At 39.5% G+C, this 21015-nt stretch overlaps 1 protein-coding gene across 1 annotated transcript in view; it reads left to right on the top strand.

The window, feature by feature from the left end:
• The first annotated feature begins 446 nt into the window (after window positions 1-446).
• SEC63 (SEC63 homolog, protein translocation regulator) overlaps window positions 447-21015 on the top strand; it is a 59712-nt gene continuing 39143 nt past the window's right edge. Inside the window, exons 1-3 of the mRNA XM_048297449.1 lie at window positions 447-629; window positions 18109-18208; window positions 19038-19152. Of these exons, the coding sequence (XP_048153406.1) occupies window positions 506-629; window positions 18109-18208; window positions 19038-19152 (339 nt within the window). The 5' untranslated portion in view covers window positions 447-505. The remainder of the gene's footprint in view (window positions 630-18108; window positions 18209-19037; window positions 19153-21015) is intronic.

Genomic DNA, 21015 nt, shown 5'->3' with positions numbered 1-21015 from the left:
TGGGCAGGTCGTGGACTCTCCCTCTCTGAAGACATTCCAAATCCACTTGGGCAGGTTCCTGCATCACCTGCTCTAGGTGCTGTAACCTACACCTTGGCAGGGGGTTGGGCGAGATTCAGACATCTCTTCCAATCTTAAGGAATCTGTGCTCTGTGGCACGTGCTCTGAGACAACGCTGCTTCAGCAAAGAAGTTAGAACACGTACCCACAGCCTCCCCACGCCTCGCCCCCCCCCGCCCCGCGCCTGGCCCAGGCTGTAATTCCTTGGATCCGAGATCCCGGGATTTAGTGATTCCTGAGGGGCGGTGCTTCGGGCCGAGCCAATCGGCGGCCGGGCGGGGCCGCTCGTGACGCCACACGGGCTATGGTGGCTGAGTAGTGACACGTCTGCTTGCGCGGCCTGGGAAGGGGCGGGCGGGCGAGCGGGCCTGGGATCTCGCGGGATCCCGGGGCGGCGACACCGGGGGGCCGCCGGCGGCAGCGGGGACGGGCGGCCGGCGCGGCCATGGCGGGGCAGCAGTTCCAGTACGACGACAGCGGCAACACGTTCTTCTACTTCCTCACCAGCTTCGTGGGGCTCATCGTCATCCCCGCCACCTACTACCTGTGGCCGCGGGACCAGCACGCCGGTGAGCGGCCCAACCTCGGGCACTGCCGGCTCCTCCGCCCGCGCCGCTGCACGGGGGGCCGGGCCGGGCCCGTCGCGGAGCCACCGCAGCCGGGGCGCCCGTCCGGCCCTGCCCGCGCCCCCGGGTGCCGCCTGGAGGGGCGGCGGCCCCGCGCTGTGCTCGCCGGCGGCCATTTAGCGGTACCTGGGCCGGCGGGAGGGTCCGGGGGGCCGCCGCTCCCGAAGCGCGCCCGGCTCCGCGCCGCGGCTCCTGCAGAGTCATCGCCGCGCCGGGGTCCGGGGCTTTGTTTAGGGTTTGGGTTTTCCCTTGTCTTCCCGGAGTGTTTCAGGGTCGATGACCTGGATTTTAATCGTGGGGAAAGAACAAGCTGTTGAGTTGGAGCCAAAGGGAAAAAGTTACCGGGCTCTGCTTTTATGTGCCATAAGGTCACACCGGCTGCGAAAATGGGGATTTAATATTTTCCTGTTGCGAATCACGGTTAAATGTCCGAAGGGCTACATTTCTGTATCACCCTTCGGGATGATGCTTTGTGTCCCTCAACAGTGTTATAAAGTTTCTTTGAATAGTTCAGAATCTCATTTCCAAAGTAATTTTCCTCTTTGTCTTTCCTGCATCCCCTCTATTCTTGGAAGCAGAAGGCGTTGTATACAGGGTGTACAGGAGCACGTTTTTAACAGCAGTTCTGAGGTTTAAAAGGCTGTAGAAATTGTGTTTAAAGGCTGGGTGCTAAGGGCTGAGTAAAACAAGGACGCTTGATGCTGGTTCCCATTGCAGAAACCTACTGACCTCTTAAGAACACTTGGACTTCGCAATCTGAGATGCATCTTTTTACATTCAGTATCTGGTGATTATTTAGTGGCTTTGATGCCATTTTAAATGGCTTGCCAGGTTCTGCTTAACTTAGTTTTATATGTAGAAGAAATACCCAATAATGAACTCTTAATTCTGCACCTTCTAGTAAGGAGTAAGATGGATCAAATGTTCTGGTGCTAAATCACAGCTGTTCACGGTGTTGGCTGGTGCCAGACGTGCCTCTGGCTTCTGGCAGGGCCCTGGCTGGACAACCTCTTTGGAGGATTGATGTGTGCCCTCCAGGTACTTACTACCTGCTGTACAGCTGAGGAGTTAGTTCTCTCTGCTGAAAGGAAAGGTTTCTCTGCCTCCTCTTTCTGTGTCCTGACTATTGCAAGAGGTAGGCGTTACTGTGTGTAAAGATGTTTTGTAATCTTTGGGCTATTCTTGAGGAGCAGTGGATCAGAGAGAGAATATTACTTCTGTATCCTTTTTCCAAACATCAAGATATTTGTTTTATTTTTGTTCTGGTGAAGGGTGGGAGGCGGTGGGGGGGGAAATTCACTTTTTCTCTTGAATAATGCTTTACTTCCTCTGTAGTTCTTAGAAGCTGCTTCTTGGGAAAATGATTGTGACTTGTTTGGGATGCTGTGCAGAATGGTATAGCCAGCAGGGACACTCTGTGATGTTAACATCAGTTTCTGGCGGCTGACAGAAGCAGGAAAAGCTGTAGAAATGCTGTCAGACTTGAAAGCACTTTACTAGCCTTACACAGTTGATCTTCAGCTATCCTTACAGAATGGCAGAAAATGAAATCCTGACTTTGGAATATGGTTGTATGGATTTCACCCAGTATCCAAAGAGGTCTGCCATTAAACATTACTGATTTCTTTCCATCTAGCCAGCATTGGCCAGTATATGGAGTACCTGCTGCATGTTGTTCTGCAGTCAGTGCTAGATTTTTACAAAGCTGTGTCAAACCATACTTTCCAAAACAAAAAGTAGATTTTGTTATGCTGTTGGTGCAAAGAAATGAGTCAACTAAGTGAAAATCACCAGTGGAAATGAAGGGAGATGGAAGAATGATTTCTGCCTCATAATTGTCTTAATGGATTTTAAAATGGGAATGTAGTCCAGTTTTTAGCATATGCATTAATGGCATGCCTACAGTCTCCTGATTGAGTTCTGTTCTGCAGGCTCTTTTTAAACAAGGAGTTGAGGTGCCATGCAGGTCATCATTTGGGACTAATGTTGATCTACTAAGTGAGATGCTATGAAGTAAATCTGCTAAGTAGTAGAACACTCTGATGTTCAAGTTGTTTAAGTGTATGGCTCTTAGGCAAGTAATTTCCAGCAAAATCCTCCCAGATTTTCTCACAGCTTTTTGTATGTATTCAACCATGCCTGTTCCAGCATTTGAGCAAGATTTCAGGAATAAATTAAAACCTTGTGGTGATGAAAAATACTAATTGTTTAGCCACCACTTCTTCTTTTTAGAGTAACTCACTAGTTTAAAAAACCAACAAAACCACATATTTCAGAAGCTAAGAGAAAGTAGTGTTGGAAAATTTCTCTTCTGAACGCACAGGCTAACTCCTGCTTCCATTTATAAGCAGAAATATCTGGATGTTGATATGGGATGTTATTTTGATGCTAGTTTAGAGTGGAGTTTACAGTAATGAGGCACAGTACCGGGCCAAAGACAATAAGCTGTACAAAGACCTCTGCCCTCTGCATGTAGGACCAATTAACATTTTTGTTCTGGACTTGTGTTTTGCCCTACCTGTGCTGGAGAACACAGCCTTTGTTGCCCTTGGTGGACTTGGTGAGGTGCAGTTGTACTGGCGAGTTCATTCAGCTCCAGCTGCAGGAGAGCCTGTGGGGAGTGAAGAAGACCAGATCAGAGGGAGCTTTTGAAGCAAATCAGATGCTTGTCCTCCTCACTTCAAGACCCTTTTGCAATGCAGACCAGAGCATCCAAAAGACACAGAGCAGATTCCTTTTTTGGTAAAAACTAGGTTGGAAGATGAGCTTCAGCCGCATTGTGTTGTAAGAGCAGACTAGAGCTAGTGTGAAGCAAGGGTGAAATGCTTATTGCAGGAAGGTCAAGCCATTGGTGCCAGCTGCTTCCATCTGCAAATGCACTGCCATGGATTGGTGGTATGTGATACAGTAGAGAGTGCCAGTGGAGGGAGAAGAACAAAAATCTGGGAGTTGCTGATGGCCTGTAACATTTTAGGATTTGCTCTGTGCTCTAGTTTTGTAGTAAATGCTCATAGAATAAATAAAACCCCCCAAAACTCAGTGTTTGTTTTTGCCATAGTGAAGATTGGAAAGTAAGATTGGATCTATATTGCTTTACTACTTCGAGGAAACTCAAAATGTGTTATCTAATGTCAGATTTGTAGTAGAATAGTTTTTTGGCAAGCCATTAAGATTTTGCTTTTAGTTCTTCTTAAAATAAACTTTTGGAAAGCGTTTTCAATACTACTGTCTGGAAGAACAGCATGATGTAACTTATGTCTCTAAAGTCCTGAGAAAAATTTGAGCTGCTTTTATTTCCTGAGTGTCTAAACCTGCTTTTTTCAGGCATTCTGAAAGAGCCCATATGAAGTGTTGCTGCAGGCTGTAGTAGGGGTTGATGCTAATATTTGGGAAGGTTTTGCTGTGGTGTACTAGACACCCTGTGAACTGTCCCATAATTTCATTACCTCAGCTTTGAAAAACCAAACAAGCAGGTAATTGACTTTGTAAACCGGATTTGTACAAATGACTTTACCTCCTTGGTGTTCACTCAGAGCTAATAAGTCTCTTATAAAAGGTTAATTGTTCAGCTTTGTGTCTTGGACTGAAGTTTCATAATTGCATCAAGGTAGCAGTACTCTAACAGAGTTAAGTCTTGTATTTCTCCCCCTCCCTTATGCCAAGTAGAGCACCTGAGCAGTGTATGGGAATGGAAGAAACTCATTTTAGCTAAAATTAATTTTTGGCCTTTTTCTTTCTTCTGTCTTACTTTTAATATGTATTCATTTCTGTGTAAGACTTTGTGGGTGCCTGGGATGGTACAGGATGTGACTGAGGGAAGAAGATGATTTCTTTCAGTGTTGTTGATGGCTTCAGGTGATGGTGAATACGGCTTCAGGCTATATTGTTTATCCTTGACTTGTTTCTTTAAAACATATATGTGTGTGTATATGTTTTTTTACTAAAATAAAATCATACTTTTTCTGGATTACCTCTGTTTTGGGAAAATACTGGTATAAATTTAGCCTAATTACTGTGAGGAAAACCGTAGCAAGCACTGCTCTTGGAACAAAAAATGTGGTTGCTAAAGTTATTCTGCTGCAGATTCATTCTTAACTAAAAGGTATTTTCTGCTATGGGAATTTTCAAGGTGTTTTCCAAAAATTTAATTGTGAGAGTTGAAGGAAAAGATTTTTTTTCTTCTCTGCAGTTAGGGGTGGAGGAGTGCCCATCAAAGTATCTTCCTGTTGTTGGATTTGCTTTGACTTTTCGGTGTAAGCTCATGTAGTTTAAACGTCAGCATCTACAAGGAAAATGGAGAGCAAGGGGTGAATTAATTTAGTTGGATAATGTGGCGGTTGTTGCACAATGCTGACATGTTTGCTGAACTTTGTGTACTTTTTGACTTATACCTGTGCTGCTGAATTGAGACATAATTATAAAGCCGTGCTGAAACAGGTGGTCATAGATTGTGATGTGCTTTGTAGTTAAGGACATGTATCTAGAAGCTTGTTATTTCATCTTTTTTAGTTGACTGAGGTCTGCATTAAATAAATGATCCTGTTTTAGGGCATTGGGTATTCATAATTCGTTACAAAGCTGATGGAAAGAATAGAAGTCTCTATCCTGAGTTTTTTACAGCAACTTGAACAAAACAAGATGTTGAAAACAGTTCAAAAACCCCAAAGAATAACAGCTGTGAATGCAGGGATAATACTAATACAAGTTTGCAGTCTCTTCTCTGAGAGAAAAGAGGCTGCAGCAGCTATTCTGTTTGGAATATAGATATTCTGTCTTGAAGTTTAAGGACATAAAAACCTACTGTAGGGAAGGAGAAAAAACAGATGAATGGCTGCATTTTTGTATCTAGAAAAAAGTCTTGATATGAAATGGATTAAAGCTATTTAGTTTACTTTTATTGTAGCAGAAATCCGTGCAAAGTCTATGGTGTTTTGGGGTTTTTTTTTAAATGTATTTGTTTGGCTTTTGTTTGTTTCTGTTTCTTGTTGTTGTTGTTGTTCCCCAGCCTGGCTATATGTTGTCCTGTTGCTCACTACTAACACTTTTCCTTTGCACCCTCCTCTCTCCAATGTTTCTGTGTGAGATATAGCTAAAGTTTTCTTGAAGAACACTGGGCTAGTACAAAGAAACTTAAAATAATCTGGTTAAGGTGATGCCATGAAGATTTTTTACCTTTTCTTTTATACCCCTGTTATACCTTTTTACAATTTCTGTATTCCTAGTGCTTTTGCCTACATTCTTGGACTTGTTTGTCAAGCTAAGAGACTAAACATTTTAGAAGCTTCGTAGCTAGGGATCAGTGTGCCCCAGACCCCAAGGTCCTCTCCAGAACATATTCTGTAAACTAAGATAGAACCATCCAGGGGAAGGTTCCTTGGGGAAGGGGGCTCACTTGAGCCTCTCATTGGAGAATCTTTGATAGATATGCTAATTAGTAAAACCTATAATGTTATACCCAATCTTTGAGGAGGGACTCGGGGAGTGCATTTTGATGCATATGACCTGGATGTGTGCACCTAAGGGTCCTTAAAATAAATACCAAGGTAAAATCCCTTTTCCCCTTCTAACCGTGTATGACTCTTGATTCTAAAACCAGGAAAAAGCATCAAAGGAAGGCAATTTCCTGCTAATCTTTGAAGTTCCTGTGCCTCTAGGAAGTAGCATAGTCAGAGAACCCTAGTACTATTCCAGCCTTTTTTGTATTGAGGCTGGGCAAAGTATAGAAGTATTTAAAAAACACAGCTTACTTAGTGACTGTTAAAAGGGAGAATATAATATCATGTTGATACTTAATACTCTTTTGTTAATTTTTTACTGTACTGCTATTTTGAAGCAGTAGGGTTTTTTGTATACTTCTGTAGATAGCAATTGGCACTCACAACCTTGATCAGAGGTCCTGAGAAAGTTCTTCTGTAAAGGTTTGCTGTGTTAGGAACCATACTTCTCAGTATATCTGCCCACTATACTGGATATCTCTGTGCAGTAGTGTCAATAATGAAGGTTTCTCTGTAATTTGTTGGTGTATTTTTCATCTCTGTGTGTTGAGGCTGACCTCAGAGATTCTCATATTAACCCCTTGCTTTAAGATGCAAGTAGGGGAACTGAGGGTTTGGCTAAGGACAAACAGTGAGTGTGCAACTTGGATGTGACTCAAGCCAGCGTAGAGAATGCAGGCAGCACTTCTTCAGTTTTATCTGTAACGGAGTAATGAGCCCTTATACCTCACAGCAGCTGGGGGAGAGGAAGCAGCATTGCTGCTGCTCCCACTGTGGGTAAAATTCTTTTGTGCTGCTCCTAATCCTCTGATGTGAGATAAGCTTGATAGGAGTGGGTTAACTGTGATGCCTGTCCTTGCCCACAGCTCACTGAAATCTCATTAACCTTACTCCAAAGTATTTCACAGCATTTTGGTATTTGGTAATGCAGGATAAAGTACAGGATGCTGGTAAAGGACAGGATAAAAGGACAGTATAAAACCACAGGATGCTATGCTCATTGCTGATGTGGTGGATAAGCATGGGTGTGAAAACTTGATATCTGTGAATATAAGCATTTTGTGCCCATATGTGTGTGCTTATCCTTTCCTGTTAATATAACCTTTCATCATTGTGTCAGGAAGTGGGAGGAGAGTCCGTGAAACTCAGTCGTGCATTTAAGAACTGTTACTATGTACAAATTGAGATTTTTGAGAGCTTGAGTGTACCATGGTTGACTTAAACAGTTTCAAGTTCAGAAAAATACTGTTTATTAGGTGACTGTTAAAAGGCAGAATATAATGTAATGGTGATACTTAACTCTGCTTTGATACTTTTTTTTTTTCCTATATTGCTGTTTTGAAGTGGTAGGGATTTTTTGAGAAACATTTGAAGAAGGGGCAAACATCATGACATGTCACTAGTAATGCCCAGCAATTATCTCTGAAAGTATTTTTCAAAACAAAGTCTTTGCACAGTTCTCCAAACTACTCTGTTATTTGGAAAAAAATTGCCTGTGTTTTCATGGAATTTTTAAAAAGTATTGTAATCTTACTATAAGCACTGTAGCTTCCTAGCAGTAAAATAAAATTAATAGCCCTGTTTAGAGATTAGTTGAGTAGCTTCAAGATGGTCCGGAATACAAAATGCTGAAAAGCTTTTTTGTGGCAAGTTAAAGATAAAGCCATTACAAGAACTTTATCTTTCGTTACGTTTATGTAAAAGTAAAGTAGTTTCTGTTTTTAAAAAATTCATCCTATGTTATGTAAGCTTATGAAAATAGTGTACTGAAGGTTTTATTACATGCCTTGTTCATTTAATAGTTGCTGCAAGATTGTCTTGACTAATCACGTAGATGACACTAAGATACCAGGATATACAGGCTATGTATTAGAGAATTAGATTCAGTTATGGTTTCATGGACAGCTAAACGGTTCTTGGAGAAGGAGCAGGAATTTTGAGAGAAGCGAGGTAAATGACAAGGAATAGAATCAATAGTGATTCTATAGTTTGGTTTTTTTTGGTTTGTTGGTTGTGATTTTTTTTTTTTTTTTTTTTTTTTTTTTAAACTTGTGTTTCAAATTCATGCCTGAGAAGAAGAGTTCAGATTGCAGCAATTTGAACAAGTCTAGACAGGGGCTGCTGCTGCATCCTTGCCCCCTGTGGTGCTGCCTTCTCTCACTGCGGGGTTTATAGGCCTTTCCCTCAGTTATTAGCCAGGACTGACATGTGTCTCTGTGTCATGCTGACTAGGGTTGTGCTGGCTAGAAGTATGAAGGGCAGGGAGAGGCACAGAATAAGTACTTAATTTCTTTCCCGAGCAAAAAGATTAGCGTCTGCACCAGTTTTTAAATAAGTATACAATTAAGAAGATTGAAGAGGTGTTTTCGGATTTTCATCTAGTATTTCTTTTACAGGAAACTGCTTACAAACATTTCAAATTCAGAAGATTGCTTTTTGGTGGTTGGCTAGATGAACTGTTTGAAACTAGGATATTTGTAAGCATTGTGGCTTCTACAAAGGCTTACCAATAAAGTTGCAAATACGCTTTTTTCTTTAGAAACAAAAGAATGGACATACGGGTCAGATCAGGTGGGGGCTTTTATGTAGTATTAAAGAAGTGAATACCTTAAGGAAGGAATAACAGGACAAGCATAAATGGTGCTTCCTTTGCATATTCTCCGTGTTTCCAGTGGTTTTGAGTTCAGTAACTCTTTTGGTATAGCATCTATACCATCCTGTGTGAGGGAGGTCACCAGATCTGCTGCCCACACTGCGAATAATCACCTTTGTTTTGCAGCTGCTTCTGATGTTGCTTAACAATCCTTATTTGCTCTACTGGAAGAGGCAGTAAACATTCAGTCCTGTCTGTCCTGGCTGTCACTTAGGTTTGTTACAGCCTTCCATTACCTCTCCTTGTACTTTACTCTCTCCCAGCTGGAAGATTTGTAGATTATATTTTGGACATAAATCTCCTTACACATTTGATGGCCCTTGTTCACCTTAATTGAATATTTTCTGGTTGTCCCTCTTTGAGAGGTGGGAACTAGGACTGTGTCATACTTGAGGTTTGTACAACCTCAAGGTTGGACATACCTCCAGCTTATGTGGTGGAGTAATAATCTCTCTCTTCCTTTTCTCATAGGAATGCCCTAAACACTTGCTCTGTTTTTTATTAGTAGTAAGCATTCAGCTGAGGTTTACGTAGAACAGTTTCTCACAACACAAGATTGCATTCCTGAGAGATAATGGTCAGCCTTGAGCTCATCCTTTTATATATAAAATTAGGATAGCCCCCACTGCTCTGTACGTTTTCATACTCTCAATTTCATGTGCCATTCAGTACTGCACTTGCTCAATCTTTACAATTCTTCAGGATGCCCTGTCCTTGTTACCCAGAATAAGTTAATATCATCCAGAAGCTTTATTTTACTGCTCAGCCTTTTAGTCAGATTACTTATTAGTGAAGTGTGAGTATTGTAGTTCCAGCACAGATTCCTGCAGAGCTCCTGGTGATTTCCTTCTGCTGTGAGAATTCACCACTCAATCTTCTAGTCACATATTTATTTTTGCAATAGTTAGATGGTTGTCCTGAAAGACTTCTAAGAGGAATGTTTAAAAAGCCTTTTGGAAACGACAGTCTGCATCAGGAGTATCTGTTCCATATGTTTACTTCCTTTAGAGGACTTCACCTTTACCAAAGACGTCACAGATGATAAATGGATGTATGGTACTTACCCTTGTGTCCACTAATTCTGTCCTTTATTAGAGTTTCTTCCAGGTGTGCATCAGAATAAAACTGACTACAAGCATTTTTAGTGATTGGTGATATGCTAAGTGACTTTTGTTCACATTTGTTCTGGATTTAATGTGTTCTGGTTTCCTCCCCACACCAAACTGATAAAATTAAGCTAATAGTTAAGAGTGTGTAATCTTGGAGCCCAGCACTATTGTTGGCTTCATCTAAAATTGTTAACCTTGACTCATGTGGGTGTTGTTCCATAGTAAAATGTCCAGTTTTCTGATTCCTCTCAGATTCTATTAAAGTTTTGCAATGCACCTATAGGTCCACCTGTACTGTAAATTAGATAATTTAGGTGATAGAGCTTCAAAGTTAGCATAGGTAGTACCACTGACAGTTTTGTCAGAAACAGTACACTAATAAGAAGGACAAGGTTTGGAAATGGCTTGATTAGCAGTAGTGTAATGTGGAACTGTGCCCAGCTGACTGTACACAGAAAGCCTGAGTAAGTAAACTCTGAAAAGAAGTTAACTTTCAAGATGTTGAATCATCTTATGTTGCTGTTTTTTAGAGCTGTTAGTTACAAATGCTGTCTTTTGGTCAGCAAATATGTGTGGAATTGTGGGAATGAAAAGTTAGGTTACTTTTTGTTCCTTCTAAGCTTAATCTAGTTGCTGCAAAACATGCTCTGGAAAAAAGCACCCTTGCTGTTAAGTCTTTCGCAGGTCTCTTTGTAGTTAATGAACTGCTTGGGGTTTTAATACTTAACATGTTACTCAAAGCACATGATTTTTTTTGCTTATTTCTATGAATATTTACTAGCCAGAAAAAAATCTCTTTGAAGACAACTGGGGTGAGATTATTCAGCTATAAATGTTTTAGTGAAGAGGGTAACTTGGACAGGACCTCTTTATAGATAAATAATGAGGGTAATGAGGAGACTTCTTATAATAATAGCCATTAAAGTTAGAAAGTGTCTATCAGATCATTTAATTCTTCACTGCTATGGTCCATTCGAAGTCCTGAAACATGCTTTCCATTTTTAATTTATTTTTTTTTAAAAGTAATCCTAATGGAAACACTAGTGGTTATTTGAAGACTTTTGGATTTAAGCAACTGTGTTTTAGAACACTCTAAAATCAATTTAATTTGCTTCATGCCTCTTAATTTGGGGTTTTACAGTAGAAGTCAATCCTATTATAATAAGGTTTGAAATTGCTTAGTATTTCAGAGGAGTTGCTGACTGTGAGTCTTCTGCAAGTTTGAATCCTGCCACTTAGTTGCTGGTAAAGATGGGTTCCTGCTTTTAAAACATAGTTATCAGTGTTTGTCAGTGGCTTTTTTTGAAAGTAAGTGTATGGGTTTTTTCCTAATCCTGTGATTTTTAAAATTATTCTCAGATAACATACTATATCCATGTGGAGTCTTATTTTATAATAATTATCAAGGAAAATGTCAATAGAGTTAAGCAAAGATGGCCTAGTGAAGCAGTAGAGTAGCCTTTTCCTACTTCATCTGTTATACAAGAAATGGTTCAGTGCTTAAGTAAATTTGTTCAGAGAACCTCAGTTCAAGACCTCAATAAATAAATTGTTCATACATTACTTAATTTCTGTTATTGTTGGAGTAGAAAAAAGCCCAGGAGTTCAGATTTTGCATATGTATTTATATAATATATATATGCATGCCCGTAACTGTTGAAAGTAAATAGGAGCCTACTTAGTGTGCAGTTTAGAGGATTAAAACTGTAGAGCCCTGAATAAAACCCAGCAAACCTGGAAACTCTTGAGAGTGTTTTGACTGAGCCTGTTGCCCTCAGTTTTAATGGATCAGATTTAATGCTTAGAGCCATGGTACCCCTGGGCTGTAACCTTTATTCAAGACTTGCATGATGTGTGTATTACTTGCATCTCTTGATGCTTTCCACAGGTACGAGTTTTCAATTCAGGTGTGGAGAGAGGATGACGCACTACAAATGAGTTTTGTGAAAGTCTGTTTTTAAAGTGATCTTGGCATTTCCTAGGGCTGCAGAACTATGTTGCTCTGTGTTTTGCTGAAATAAGCAATTTTCTTGCAAAACCATTCTCCTTTAGATGAATTGTCTGCAGCTGGTGGGCAGAGTGTTTCATGTGCACCTCCTCCTGTTTCGTTTTCTGTCAGAGTCCACTGGAGCTGTATTTTAGACTATGTGACTTTGCTTTTCTTAGTAGCCTGAAGATAGAAAGAACACAGGAGGCTAGGATGTGTTTCTGTTCTTTCCTGCTGTTTGAGGTAGAATGATGGGAAACTGGTGGCTTCCATGTATTCTGGATATTGGCTTTTCATTTGCTTTTGGCTATCCTAATAGCCAAAAATGATACTGATACTTTAAAACTTTTATATGCTTTAGATAGAAGTACTGATGCCAGTAGTCTTATTTGTGGTAATTTTTTTCCTAAAACTGACCTTTGTTTGTTGCAGCTGAAACAAGACTCTGGAGATTAAAACTTTTCAGTATAGCTGCAGCTGTGCCTCTTTCCGTTCTCTCTCTTCAAGAATTGCCTGTCTCCAATAACAATAAATGTGTAATCTTTTATCTTTTCTCAGACAGATGAAAAATTATCTCCCTTTAGGGTTTTTTGGGTTTTTTTTAAGCACTTTTTGGAACCTCCAGAACCTGAAACAAAAAGATTAGGTAGGGATCATTTGTCCAGCCTTCCTAAAGATTTGGTGTATCCTCCTGTTTCTTTGGAAACAAGTATGTAAGATGGGTGAACTTCAAAACCAAACGTAAGCCGGGCATGGCTGAGTTGTAGACACAGGTTGAATGTAATCTCTGGAAACAGCAAATCCAACCTGTAATTAGCTTCCTTCTCTGTTTGTGTGTCCTGTGTCCTCACCCATTATGTGATTGGTAAATGAACAGAGGTTGAGACAGATATGAGAAATTTTTGCCCCATGAGGATGATCAAACTGTAGAATAGGTGGCTCAGTGAGCTCTGTCTTTGAAGCTACTCGAAAGGCCTGCAGCCATACCTTGAGCAGCTGCTTTGTTGACCCTCTTCTTAGCAGCCAGGGTTGGATTAGGTGATCTCCCGAGGTCTTTTCCACCCTTTCCAACCTGTTAGGTTGTTCTGTTTTACCTGAGAACTGTGTGGTCTGTGTTACCTGTGCAGAAAAAGCAGACACCTCTGGCTTAACGAACTGGATATTCAAGAGGCATGCATAAGTTCTGATCAAGAGAAGTTGATTGTTTACTTAAACATTCTCTACTCATACCTGTGTTGTTGCCTGGAGTACCAAAGAAGTGACTGCAACAGTCAAAAAGGGAAGAGCAACCTGTGTCATCTCCCTAAACTTCTGTAAGGCCTCTGACAAAGTCATGAAAGAGATGACACTCAGGTTTTCTTTTGTAGCAGTACTAGTTGTATTTCTCAAACTTGAAAAGTATATTAAGATGTAGTTTTGGCTGGATATTCACATACGTTTTTTAAATTATTATAAAAGGCACTTGGCAGAAGCCTTGTGAATAAGAATTACATTGGTGAAAACCTGCTTGTGAATCTCAGGAACTTTGGATGCATCCAGAACAATGTGGAGGGAAATAAGGCAAGCATGGGATGCTTCCCCAAATTATTTACAGAAATGAAGTGGCAGTCTACATCCTCATGTGAGAGGGGTGCTTTAACAGTACCTTGATGCATGGGTTAGTGTTAGTGAGATTAACTCAAAAGCCCATGGGTGCATTACACCTTTGCTTTCCAAGGCTCTTTAATGCCTATTCCTAAAACTGTAGGAGAGGTTCACTGTTGTGAAGGATTTTGCTTATCGAATGAGAAGTGATTTTGACTAGAGGAAAAGCATTTCCTCCCACCCCCCACACACTCGTCTCTCTTTAATCCCATATCAAAGGATGTTGTGTGATGTACTCTTACGCTGTAATGGGAAGCCATGATCTGGACTGAGGAGAAAGAAGAGAACTCTTGTCTGCCTTTAAAACTCTGAACCTCTTTCCCCTGACAGAATATGGATTCCAGAGCTAAAATCCAAAGAAGGAACAGTTCATATTTCACTGCAAAGCTTTACCTTGAGCAGTATGTAAGGTATTTTACTCCAGTGTGATCAGGGTCTGCAGGATATTGCAGGGCAGTGTGCCAGTTCTGTGGCATGGTAAATCCACTTGTGTAAAAAGGAAGCTCCTTTAGTCAGACAAAGCAAAAAAGATATGATTTATTCACAACTTGCTCATTAGTAATAAGTTGCTGCCTTTGTTAAGCGCAGGAATTATCTGGTATTCTGGCCTTTGCAAGCCTTTTTGGTTTTTTTTTGGTTTTATTTTGTCTTTCCTTTTTTTTCTAAACTTTTTCTTCATTTTATAACTTTATTTTTCTTTTTTTTCTTCTTCTTTTTTTTTTTTAATATTTTGCTCTCTCCTTTTTTCCCTTCTCTTTTTCTTTTTTCTTTTTCCTGCAACCACTGTCTTCCTTACAAGATAAGTATTTTCTCTGGTGCAGTTGCAGGCTTTGTTTGTAAATAAACAGGAAGCTTGTTTTTCCCAGATACAGTAGGAATATAGCTTTCTTAGTATGGTGTTTTGCCATTTTAGGATTTCTGCCTAAACTGGGAGTTATGCTGTCTGTATTGCTCCTTCCTTTTTCCAAGTAGCTGCCTGTTTTTGAATTCCACAAATTAACATGTGTTAATGATGACATATGACAGAGGAAGTGCCTCAGGATAGCTCCAAATAATTTGAGTGGTCTGGACTTCAGCCTCAGTTTGGGTAGGATTTGATTCTTTTTTATCTGTTCTGGAGAGATAACTGTAAGCAATCATTTACCTTTTTAGTGCCCTGTTTCCTTTTGGGGTTGTTAGTAAAATGAGACCATTGCCATCCCAGGATCAGAAAGACATGAATAAGATGCTTTTGCTTTGATATTGTTTTATCAACTGTGATTAGATTTGATCCAGAGTTGTTCAGACGCATGTGTAAAAAATGCAATGGCTACTTAGCATCGTGCCTTAATTTGGTGTTTGGCTGAAGAGATCCCCTTGTGCAGCATAGCAGTTCCAGGACTCCATTTGCCAAGTATTCAAAAGGCTTAATTTTTGCTCATACTGTGTGGCTCAGGTTGTTGGTTTTGGTTTTTTTTCCTTTTGATGCTATTGTCAGACTAGTCACAAAACGTATCTTCTGCAGCTGATACTGGAAAGCTGTTCCAAAACCTCAATTCAGAGATTATTGTAAACTACATTTAGTGGTCAATTTTTATTTGACTCTCTGCCAGCTCTTCAGTTTATCTTGCTCAACCATGTTTCATTTCTCCAAGGTGCCTTCCTCTAGGGCATTTTTGGAAGGCTTTTGGTATGGTAAGGTAGAAGGTACTGGCAATTCTTGCAGGGAGGATGCGGAGTAGGGAAAGGAGAGAGTCATCTGGTCCTTGGAGGGCTGGACAGTTGGCAGGTTTGAGAAGTGGGGCATTGTGGCATAGGTCTTTGAAGTCAAGGCACAGCAGCTTGTTAAAACTGCAAAATCCTAGCAAAACCACTAAAAGGCTCAGGTGCTGGTCTGGGTCCGTGTGGTTGAACTGATGAAGAGCTGGTTTCATCTTGCTTCAGCATCAAACCGAATTGACCGACAGTATTTGAAACAAATGATTTAGGCTTAAACACGTCTTCTGTGAGTCTTCTGATGCCTGATTTATTCAAGTATAATCAGTAACCTTTCCATAAAAGCATTGCAGTATGGCTCATAGTTGTGACCATTTAAAACCTTCAGAACACTTTCTTCCCTGTTTCTGTTGCAAAGCTTTTTCATCCTTATGACTTAATTGTCAGTGTAGTCTTTAATGGCATCAAGTTTGGTTGGGGTTTTTTTTTGAAATACCTATTCTTTGTTTAGTTCTGTCTCTTTAGTTTTGCTTTAAGTTTGTAATTTAATTTTAAGTAACCATTAGGTTCTGGTTGTGATGGATCCAGTTTTGAACCAAGACAGATCTCCCACAATTGTTGTCTTAAAATACAAAAAGCCAAATTAATTTACATTCTACCGGTAGGGAGTGAGTTTTTTCAATGTTTCTGTTGTCTGCTGAATTTTTCCTTCACATTGCTGTCTAAAATCTTACAAAAGTAAAACTAAGTGGGGGATTGCTTAACCAAATTTTAGTCATATCCTTTTTTTGTTTAGAAAGTTTTGTGTTTTAGGTTTGTGAACAATCTTTGCAGATCAGGAGAGCTGCAAAATACTTGTGCAGTTTATCTGTTGCCCAAGACAGTGAAAGAAGTTTGGAAGCTTATTTTGAAGGGTGGCAAGAGTTGAATCAGGTGCAGGGGATTGAATTATCCTTGATTATCACTCTCTGTCTTTGGGGGTGGTGGAACTACTAATATAATCTTCACAGGAATTGCATCAAACTGTTTAATGTCATATAAAGTTTTGGGGAAGCTATACTCTATAAAATTAGGTAGTTCAGAATTAAGCTGATACACTTCTTTTCTGGTTCCGGTACCGTGTCTGTACAAGCTTTAATAGTTACCTGCTTTACCAGTTCATGGATGGCCACATGTCATCTGAGTTCCCACTCTATTTCTGCCAAATCAGCCAGAGTTTGAAATACCATCCAGTGCTCACATCTAACCTGCCTTAAATCTGAACTCATGGTTGATGTGGAGCACAATGGTCATGTTTCTCTAGCCTCAAAGAGTTTGGTGATTGCTAATTGAATTCTACGTGTTTCATCTGAATTGTGTGCTTGCTTAGAAATTCGAGTAGATCAACACCATATCCCACCTTCCAACACCTTCAGAATAACTAAACAGAGGTTGTCACTGTCTTCCACTATTACCTTTTAGAAATCAGCCAAATAAAAATGTCTTTGTGTATCATAAGTGCTATTTTAGTTGAGTTCAACACCAGGCTGGATGGAGCTCTGAGCAACCTGGTCTAGTGGGTGGCATCCCTGCCCATAGCCGGGTGGCTGGAACTAGATGGTATTTAAGGTCCCTTCCAACCCAAACCATTCTGTGACTCCATGAGGGCATCACCTGGTCAAAAGTGCCAAGTTGAGATTTAAGACTTAGTAGGATATGACTGACATGTGCTTTGGATCAAAGTTGTTAATATAATTCCTGTATTTATATAATTAATGATTGTCTTTTAAATTTTGTTCACCAGCAATATCTAAGTGTGTTGACACTGGATGAATTTTCTGTAGTTTTGATTCCTTCTCCTTTAGTCTGAAAAGGGCCAAGTGATCTTATTCTTTTGAAAGTAAGGTAATTACAGTGGCATCCTCACTTCAGAAGTGTTACAGGTCAGACTGCATAGTTTATGGATAGACAAGTTACTAAAACAGGAGTTTAATTATAACATATAATTTCAGTACTTAGAGAAATTCTGTACAAGTTACTTGCTTTCCATTGTACTTTTCATAGTATAAAAGAATTCGTTGACCAAGACTAAGTTGGTTCTGATTAGCTCTGAAGTACAATAAAGCTCTCTTAACAGAGCTTCCATGCCTCATCATGGTGAGTTTGACAGTATAAATACAACTTCCTTCCAGCCCCTTCCTGTCCTAAAAGGACTATGGGAGGAAATCTTGTTGACTGTCATTAATGTGAGAACTCCCTTGCCAAGGGCATGTATTACTGAGCTGCATGGCTTATGAGTAGCTGCTATCTTAATCTTCCTTCCTTTTCCCCTTCAGCAGAAAAAGGGAAAAAAGGCAGCTTATAAAAGCAGATGTCACAAAGAGGAAGAAAATGCATCATATTTTGAATTGAGGAAGGAGCTGTTGCTCTTGCTGTACTCTTTATTTGTATACAAACACCAGTTTGCCTGTGGGTTTCTGTTTGTTTGTTTGTTCGTTTGTCAGCTACTGTATGTAGGAAAAATATACTGAAATGGGAAACTTTAGGAGTTGAGTGGCAGAAGCAAATTTTACGGGTGCATGTTAGACAGGCAAGGGCTGGCTTCACATGTGATGGTTACTATGTGGCATATGGAAAATAGAATGGATTCTTTTTAGGTAGAGAGAGTAGTCTGACCAACATCTTATGTTTATGCATGTGCAGCATCACTTAAATGGATAAAAAGCATTCTCTTCTCTGGTAATGCTGGACCTTCTGTTAGTCGTCCAACTGACCTTGTACTGCCTGCTTGGGGTGAGGTGAGCACGTTTGTTGTTCTGCGTTTTGTCAGCTTGGTTAATCACAATCTCTATTTTTATAGAACAAATTCGATTAAAGAATATAAGGAATGTATATGGAAGATGCTTGTGGTACCGCTTGCGACTGCTAAAACCGCAGCAGAACATAATTCCGACAGTGAAGTACGTACATTTCATTTGCACGACTTTCCATTAAAGCAATTCTTACTTTTTTTGAAAATAAAAATGTATTGGTTTGTAATCAAAGCAGCAGGAATTAGTTACTTTTGCATCACTAAAGAGACATTTGCAATCTGCTGTATTTGAATAATTAATAGGTAATCATTATTATCTAGTAGGGCTTGAAATCAAGATGTATGCTGTTTGTCCTATATAAAGATCTGATAAATGAGACCAGTGAGCCTCAGCTGTAAAAAAACAAAAAACCCCCCCAAAACCAAAGAAACAAAATAAGTAAACAATGTGTTTATTTGTTCAAAATAGTAATTTTTCCTCACTGAAATTAGTGGTGCTAGTGATATTTTTTTGATTTAAATATTTAGCATGTGAACATATATATTCAAATAGAAAAGAATAATGACTTTGTATGTTGAAGGTATATGGCTTTATATCCATCCGTTCTTTGTTGCTCCCACCCTCAAAATATTTTGCTGTCTGTTATGCCCCTGTGTCAGCTTTTTGTGTTTTTTTTTTTTTAACACATTGTCTAGGTTTAAGTTAAAATTGTCCTTTAAAAATAGGAAATACTAATGTATGCCTGCTGAGGACAGACAGTTAAAGAACAGAAAGAGGCTTTGTGGTAGTGGATTGTCTTTGTTAAAAACTAGGAGAAAAAGTGGTATTAAAACTGAAATGCTAATACCTGCTTTAATGTTTCTTATTGTTTTAATACTGTTTCTTGAAGAGTGTTATTAAATGGCTTCTAATGTTATTAGAATGGTGCTAGAGCTAGTAGATTTATGTATTTAAAAAATCCCTTTCTTCCAAACAGGAAAATAGTCCTCCTTGCTGGCTGGGCATTATTTTTGTTTCTTGCATACAAAGTTTCCAAAACAGACAGAGAGTATCAAGAATACAACCCTTATGAAGTGTTACATTTGGATCCTGTAAGTAATAACATTTTTCACTAGTCTGTACTACTGTAACTGTATATTCTGTGTGTAGTTGTCTAATCTTAGACTTGTTTTTTCAAACAAAGTAAGTTTATGAATCTGTCTAGTGTTTTTGTTCTTTTTTGGCATGTGAAAGCTGCTGCTGCATATTATAAAGTCAGTTGTTATGTGTTTTTTGCCTGTATCTGTACCAATTTATAACTTTTGTATCTAGCTCCTTCAAAATTCTAGTAATGTAGCAAGGTGGGTTTTTAAAACCTATTTTGAATCTTATTCTGATGTTGTTTTCTGCTCTTTGTACAGGAAAACAAAAAAAAATCTTGTTTGTATGCCCTGTGTAAATCTTCTCAATAGCCACTTTTAGGGATGCTGAAGAAACTGTATAAACAAGAATGTGAATTCATTTGATTTACAGTTTTTGTACGAAGCAATACTTCCCTTGTAAATGAAAGGTTTCACTGAAGGGTGTTGGTGATGCACATTTTGATGTAGTGCAGGCTAGCTTGAATCTCAGTTGTATCTGTCAATGCAAGTAACAAATTCTAAACAGTGATACCAGCCTATACTTTTATTAAACTGGGATGAAAAAAGATAGAGTCCTTATCTAGAAAATAGATGCAGTGCTTTGTTTATACTGAAGGACCGATTCAAAATGGATGCAAAAAATTACATATCCCAAGGACAGACCTTCTGAACTTCTTGTAAACTCTTATTTAGTCTTGTCAAACTCTTTCTCTTCATCTTAACCACAGTACCTCAAGCAGATTCTCTGCTTATGTTAATTATTTCCTGATCCAAGGCTCCTCTTTTGAATAACAGTAGTCATCTTTCCAGTTCTGGAGTCTGAGGTATGTTTCACTCTTGAGAGTGAAGAAAGTACACTGTGGATCCAGCTCAGCACAAGAATATGAATGAGCTTTGAATGTACTTTTTGATTAAACATGGTGTATATTGTTAGTGTGAGAGAGCTTAATATGTATGTGAACATCAGCAAATACATCTCTTGCCATTAAGTGGTGTTGACTGTCAGCAGAGAAAAGCAGCACCTTGTGCTAAGAAAGCCATTGTAGCAGGTTAAGTAGTCTGTAGCCTATTTCTAGCTAGACAGGTAGAACACCTGCCTGTCATGTCTAGAGCCAAGTTACAATTCAACCCCTGCTCAGCTCCTCTGTGACTCACTGATTGCTGACTTGATTCTCTCACTGATGCATAGGAAGGAGCAATACATATTTTTACTGTTGAATGGTATCTGTTGGACCCATGCAGTTTAAATGTTCATATATCTGGGTTAACTTTGATTAAACAAATCAGGCTAGGGATTAGGTCATCAGGATTTTCCTTTGTTATCTTTGGGAAATTTCTACAAGGAACAACCCAGAGGGGAAAGAAAGGCATGTATGTAGTGAATTACAATTTTGTGTTTATTGATGAAAACTTGTACACATGCTCAAGACACATGCAACTTACACAGGCAAAGGAACTAATTCTGGAATGACTCAAGAACTGAGGGATGGAGCATGTTGTCATAAGGACAAGCTGAATGAACGCCAGAGATCTTAAAAGGGTGATGAAGAGATGGTGGTGAAAATAGATGGTTGAAGTAGGGCTCAAAATAAGAGTTCAAAATTTCAGAGTGTGTTTTTTTTATTTATTTCTTGCTATCAGGCAATTTCTTTTAAATCTCTTGAAAGACTTTTAGTTTGGACTACGTGAAAACTAGCAGCTTTCTTCTGTTACCATTCAAGCGGAACCTTGAGAGTTGTTGCCAACCCTGCTGATGAAGTGATACAGATGCTGAAGTGTAGTTAGATGATGGAACTGTTATTGTTGTTAAAAAAAAACCAAAAACAAACCACC

This window comes from Corvus hawaiiensis, chromosome 3 (assembly GCF_020740725.1).
Source record: "Corvus hawaiiensis isolate bCorHaw1 chromosome 3, bCorHaw1.pri.cur, whole genome shotgun sequence".
In the NCBI taxonomy this organism is placed as follows: Eukaryota; Metazoa; Chordata; class Aves; order Passeriformes; family Corvidae; genus Corvus; species Corvus hawaiiensis.
This window is presented reverse-complemented; position numbering and strand designations above follow the sequence as displayed.